Here is a 5,688-nt window from a genome sequence, read left to right as displayed (position 1 = left end):
CCAACCCCCGTAGGTGGAGGCAATCCGACTCTTAAGGTGAGTCACTCAGCCGGGTTAGGGTGGCCAATCCATCATTTGGATTAGGGGAACAGCCCCTAAGGACTACATGTCACACGAACTGTCAAGGGGGTTAGAACCCAAGACCTTTCAGAAAAGGGGCTCTTGCTCTACCAACTGAGCTAGCTCTCGTTGGCATATTGCTAGTGCATTTTTGTAATGTTTGTTTCATCTTTTTGGCATGCTAAAGGTCGTTCATTTATGCTTGCGTGACAAGTGTTCCCAAGTAAATGAAAAGAAATCATGGTCTTTTAAATGCCATTTTTTAAAGTTGCATTCATTCTTTTGATGAAAAAGTTTATTCATAAGAGTTTGATCCCATGATTTAAAGTATTGATAAAGGGTCCTTTGATTTAAAAGCTGTCATAAAGATTTTACTAAGGTGTTTTATTATTTTTATCTTTATTATTTAAATTTATTTTTAAAAAAATACAAAAACACTAAAATATTTTATTGTATTATTGCTTTTATTTTATTTCTTTCTCATTTTATTTTGCTTCAAAATGTACATGTGCAATGTGCAATATTAAGTGGAGCTTTACGTAATATCCAAATCATTTGTGATTATATATGTATAATAGATAATACAATTTCATATTAAACACAATAAAATTTTCATGCTGTAGCTTGGAATTAATAGTACGATACTACAATTTATATTCATGTTATTGCTGCACCGGTTCTTCAAAAGCATTCAATGCAGCGAAGGAGCACAGGTCCTCAAAAGCAATTCGGCGATGGAGCGCCTGAGCGCTTGTGGTCGCGATGGAGCTCTTTTCTGCGACCCGCAATGGAGCTCCATCGAGGAAGCCTCTGCGCGTGCTTTGTCTCCACGGCTTCCGCACAAGCGCCGCCTTTCTGCAACAGCAGCTCTTGAACAAATGGGACAAGTCTTTGCTAGACGAGCTCCTGGTTTTGGTAACCCCACCCCCCCCCCCCCCCCCCCCCCCCCCCCCAAAACACACACACACACACACACACACATGCACGCATGCGCACATACACCCACACACATACACACTCACAAGCGCACAGAACCCATGGTAGATTTTCATAACTTCTCATGAATGCAGTAGCTAGATTTTACATTTAAACTTACTAGATGATTGTTATCTTCATTCCTGTTCAGACTTTTCTGGATGCACCTTTTCCTTGCAAGGGAAAATCTGATGTTGAAGGCATCTTCCCACCTCCTTTTTACGAATGGTTTCAGTACAACATCGTAAGGCTCTGCTATGCTTTACAGAAAGCTCACAAGTGCCTCAGATGCAAATACTTCGTTGTGCACACAAAATGGCAGTGATAGGTCATTCTTACTCGCTGTTTACATTCAGATCTTTACAGAATTTACTGGATTGGAGGAATGCATTTGGTACATATCCAACTATATGTTTGAGCACGGGCCTTTCGATGGCCTGCTTGGCTTCTCTCAGGTGTTGTTTCCTGCTTATGTTAAACGTATGTTCAACTATAGCAGGAGCTAGCTTCGAGATTTATCTTGTCATACTTCGTGGGGCTGTTGCAGGGTGCTGTGCTTTGTGCAGCTCTAGTGGGACTACAACAAAAGGTTTTCCTACTTCCACTTGTTTTAATGTTAGGTTGGGGGTTCATACAGGCATTTACTCTTTTCTTTTTGTGGTCCTCTTTCAACCTCAGGGCTTGGCTCTATTAAAACATCCGCCCCTTCGATTTGTGTTGGTTATATCGGGGGCCATGTTCAAAAACATTAAAGTAAAAGAAGATTGCTATTCGGACATCATAAGGTGCCCTTCTGTGCATTTTATAGGTGAGCTATAGGTTTGACAATAAAACGCCACTTTGATTCTTGTCAGCGTTTCTTGGAATTTTATTTTTTGATAAAATGGTATACAGGTTCAAAAGATTGGCTAAAACCAAAGAACGAGGAGCTTCGTCAGGTGTTTGAAGAACCTATCATTGTTCGACATGGAGCTAAGCATACTATTCCCAGGCTAGGTGTGTAGATTATGGATGTTTTCCTAGGTTGCTAGATCACATGGTTATAATATATATATCTACACTTGCAGTGTAATGTTAAAGTTTGTTGCATCTCAAGTGAATAACCCAATATGATCCCAATATTTGTTTGGCTTTAGGTATTTATTTTTCTTATTTGTCAAATCTTGGGTAGGGCAATTTGCGAAGGTGAGTATATAAGCACACCTAGCCCCCATTGTAAATTATGTACTAATTCATTACCAAGATTGGTTGGTTTAGAATTTTCTCTCTCTCTCTCGTGCTTCTCCCCTTGGTTCATCGCTTCTGCATTGTCAACTTTGACAATGGTATTAGAGCTATTGGCTCGTTGACCTTGGGAGACCGCATAGTGTAGAAGAGCTCGTTCATCGGCGAGAAGAGACCCTCAATGGGCGTTTTGAAACACAAGTCGCAAGGGGGGCAGTGTTTCTGCACTGGCAAAACATCGGTGAACCAACAAGTGGTCACAAATGATGGCGTTTTGAGATGTACTCGATTGGCTCAGTTCTAATAGTGTTTTGAGAGGTATCATTGGCTAGTTTGGCAACCATGTGAGCCTAGCCTCTTGAGACGCCCTTGATTTGCCTGTGCTTTGGAGCCCTCAATCTGCTTCTTTTTGAGAGGCCTGTAGGAAAGGTGTTGGCGGCCCTTTTCTTAAAAGCTCTTGCAGACAATGTTTATTCCTCACTAGCGACAAGCGTTTGGCCTTTTATTGGGAGCGTTTTGAAACGCATGAACAGGTCGACTCTCACTTTCCAAGTGCGTTTCGGCTTGAAACTTTGGTTTTTATGGTGTGCTTGGCAGTTGGAGACTAGTGTTGCTTGCTTAGCCTTGACATCAAAATGGCCCTATTGCTTTTAACCAAAGCCAACTCTCGGTTATGGATGGAGCATTGATCGGCACCCAGCTAGTGGTCTATGCACGGATGAAGTTCTGAAGGAAGGCGTCAATTTGTTTGGCTCGGGATTGTGAAGCCAAAAGCAAATGCACGAGCTCGCTAGAGGACAGGGGTAAAGGCAAGCTTGACAAATTACAATGATGGCATTACCAGCGCTCAATTAGCTGCGTCGATACCCACAATGAGAGCTGTTATAAATGCGTGAAGACGCTTTTTGGCTTGGGAATGCAAACCTAAAGGCAGAAGCAGGAATTCACAAAAGAACAAAGGCAAAGGCAAGTTTGACAAAGATAACGGTGATAAAGATTTAAAAGAGAAGATCTGCATGGCACACGTGGTGGCAACAACAGTGGCCATGATGCTAGATTTCTAGTCAAGTGGCCGTTGCTACCGCTAGCTTCAACCAGGGAGCGGCTTCTGAGTGGAGGGGCAAACAGTGCTCCCGACAAATAATTTGGACTCCATGTCTTGGAGTTTTAAGTTATCGATGTTTGAATTCGTGGGTTGGAGTTCAATGCAAAATGCATCTTGCAAGGAACCAATGCGACTTATCTAAAAAACTATGGATGAGTGCACAAATCCATTGTTGTCGGTTGGATTATGGACAGGATGTGTTTTAAAAGCTCATTGTCTAGGAAAGTTTGGACGTGATGTTTTCACGTTCTACGAATGGGGATTCTTGGATGTAGTGTGGTCTACAGTCCAATTTTCTATGAGCAACAATCCAATTGGTGCTCAAGACGACATTCTTCTAAGGTAAAAAGTTGGAGGTAGCAAATCTGAGGTGTATTTAAACATTGTTGGAGTGTCCATGGCAGCTTTGTCATCGACTTGGGTCTCACTATTCATGTCCACTACGAGCTGCAGAGAGGGTGTTAAAGTTTATAGCATCTCAAGTGAGTAGCCCCATGTGATCCCAATATTTGTTTTTGCTTTAGGTATTTATTGTATTCATTTGAATCTTGGGTAGGGCAATTCGCGCGCACAAAGCCCCCATTGTAAATTATATACTAATTCATTGCCAAGGTTGGTTGGTTTAGAAGTCTCTCTCTCTCTCTCTCTCTCTCTCTCTCTCGGCTCTCCCCTTGGTTCATGGCTTCCGCATTGTCAACTTCCCTGTAGAGCGGTTGCAATGATTTAAAAAATAGATAGTTTACGTGGATATGATTTTAATAACGAGAAATGGAACCTCGTATTTTGGGTCTTGCTTTTGGTTAATATGGAAGGGCATTAAGAAGGACTCTCGCAGAATGATATGTTAACCTTTTCTACTGACATTTTTGTTTTGCAGATAAGGAAGCCATTGGAGTTCTAAGAGATTTCTTGAGAAGCGTGCAGACTAGCAAGGATCGTCATCTGGAAGGGACTGACAATGCTTCTGAATATAGGGAAGCTACCAATGAAGGCGTTCTACAGGAGCAGCATCGATTGGAAGTAACAGATAATTCCATTGAGTTTAGGGGAGCTAAACGTGAAGGTCTTCCACATGAGGATTGTCTGTTGCAGATAGAAGTAGCTGCCTAAAGAAAAACTAGAGTAAGAACTGGCAAGAAATTAGCCAAGCAAATCATACTTTTTCTTTTACTAAGATCCTTGTCAGTCAAAAGTCAAATTTCTTGACCAGTTGCGTCCGAGTTTCCCCCCCCCCCCCCCCCCCCCCCCCTCTCTCTCTCTCTCTCTCTCTCTCTCTCTCTCAATATCCCATGCACACTTGCGGGGCACATGCAAAAGGTGCCCCTCAAAAGAATGTCTATTTGTGTTGGATGGTTTGGGTACATACATGATATGTAGCACACCTGTACCTTAACAATGTATGTATGCGTGTGCATTTATCTTATGTGCTATTGGTTTTTCTTCATGCAGATGCTTCTATGCAACAGTTTGAAGTCCCATCTGAGGTAACTTTTATGTGTTTTAAAGAAGCCACGTTGAATGCAATGTAATTCAGGATGGTGCATAGAGCAATGACAATGTTGAGGAGTTGCTAGAGATGATAGCAATGCTAGGCAATGGGGCCTAGTCAACTGTGGAGTGCTATTCCTTTTAAGTTTGGTGTGTGTGTCGATAAGATGTCTTTCATTGTGAACATGTGCAGGTTGTTTATCCATCAGCTAATTGATGGACACAAGAATTGCTGATTTGCAGCCTTTGATATATGGGCGTATCCAATGAGTTGGGGTTAGGTAGTTGAATAGGTGCGTTTTGCCTCACATTACCCTACGCTTAATGCGTAAATACACCCATACTTTCCTCCTATGGCCATCAATGAAGGTAGTATATATCTGTTGTCCATCCATCGGCTAATGGATAAATACGAGAATGAGTTGGAGCCTTTGATACATGGGCAAACCCAACGAGTGGGTTTAGCTAGTTGCTTTGCTCACATTTTATAGTGCTCAATGGGTAAATATACCCATGCCTTCCTTATATGGTCATGAATGAAGGTAACATAAAACTCATGCACCATGGATGTTTGACTCTATTGTTGTAGCCGGTTGGCAGTATCCACTTTAAATTTAGACAGGGGGTGACAATTTATTGGCTCTCAAAAACAAGGTGAAAAGTTAGGATGACCTAGATAAGATCCTAGAGGATGAGAAAAATTCTCACGACTCAAATGTTTTTTACATAAATAGGAAATGAAGTGTCAGCTATTGAGTGGCCTACATTTATATAAGATGATGCTTAGGTTATGCCCCTATTAATCTTAATAGAAATGAAGAAAAAAGGATTATCAT

The 5,688-nt window shown here is 41.6% G+C and overlaps 1 protein-coding gene across 2 annotated transcripts; it reads left to right on the top strand.

Moving 5' to 3' along the window:
• The first annotated feature begins 753 nt into the window (after positions 1-753).
• Positions 754-5,087, top strand: LOC147426240 (uncharacterized). Of its 2 annotated transcripts, XM_086498817.1 has the most exons (8): positions 754-975; positions 1,187-1,279; positions 1,392-1,490; positions 1,583-1,624; positions 1,714-1,843; positions 1,930-2,031; positions 4,242-4,486; positions 4,814-5,087. In XM_086498817.1, the coding sequence occupies exons 1-7, from the start codon at positions 823-825 to the stop codon at positions 4,472-4,474; spliced, it is 852 nt and encodes a 283-aa protein (XP_086354943.1). In that variant the 5' UTR covers positions 754-822; the 3' UTR covers positions 4,475-4,486; positions 4,814-5,087. The 2 variants fall into 2 exon arrangements, with proteins under 2 accessions (XP_086354943.1, XP_086354942.1); XM_086498816.1 differs by lacking the exon at positions 4,814-5,087 and having other exon boundaries at positions 755-975; positions 4,242-4,570.
• The last annotated feature ends 601 nt before the right edge of the window (positions 5,088-5,688 follow it).

Source organism: Adiantum capillus-veneris, chromosome 24 (genome assembly GCF_014529385.1).
Source record: "Adiantum capillus-veneris isolate H3 chromosome 24, ASM1452938v2, whole genome shotgun sequence".
In the NCBI taxonomy this organism is placed as follows: domain Eukaryota; kingdom Viridiplantae; phylum Streptophyta; class Polypodiopsida; order Polypodiales; family Pteridaceae; genus Adiantum; species Adiantum capillus-veneris.
This window is presented reverse-complemented; position numbering and strand designations above follow the sequence as displayed.

Excerpts from the sequence above, each read along its gene's own strand:
- LOC147426240 (XM_086498817.1), top strand. The coding sequence starts at position 823 with ATGGAGCTCTTTTCTGCGACCCGCAATGGAGCTCCATCGAGGAAGCCT. Across the intron at positions 1,625-1,713 it reads TAGTGGGACTACAACAAAAG|GGCTTGGCTCTATTAAAACA; the intron begins GTTTTCCTACTT and ends TTTCAACCTCAG. Across the intron at positions 1,844-1,929 it reads CCCTTCTGTGCATTTTATAG|GTTCAAAAGATTGGCTAAAA; the intron begins GTGAGCTATAGG and ends AATGGTATACAG.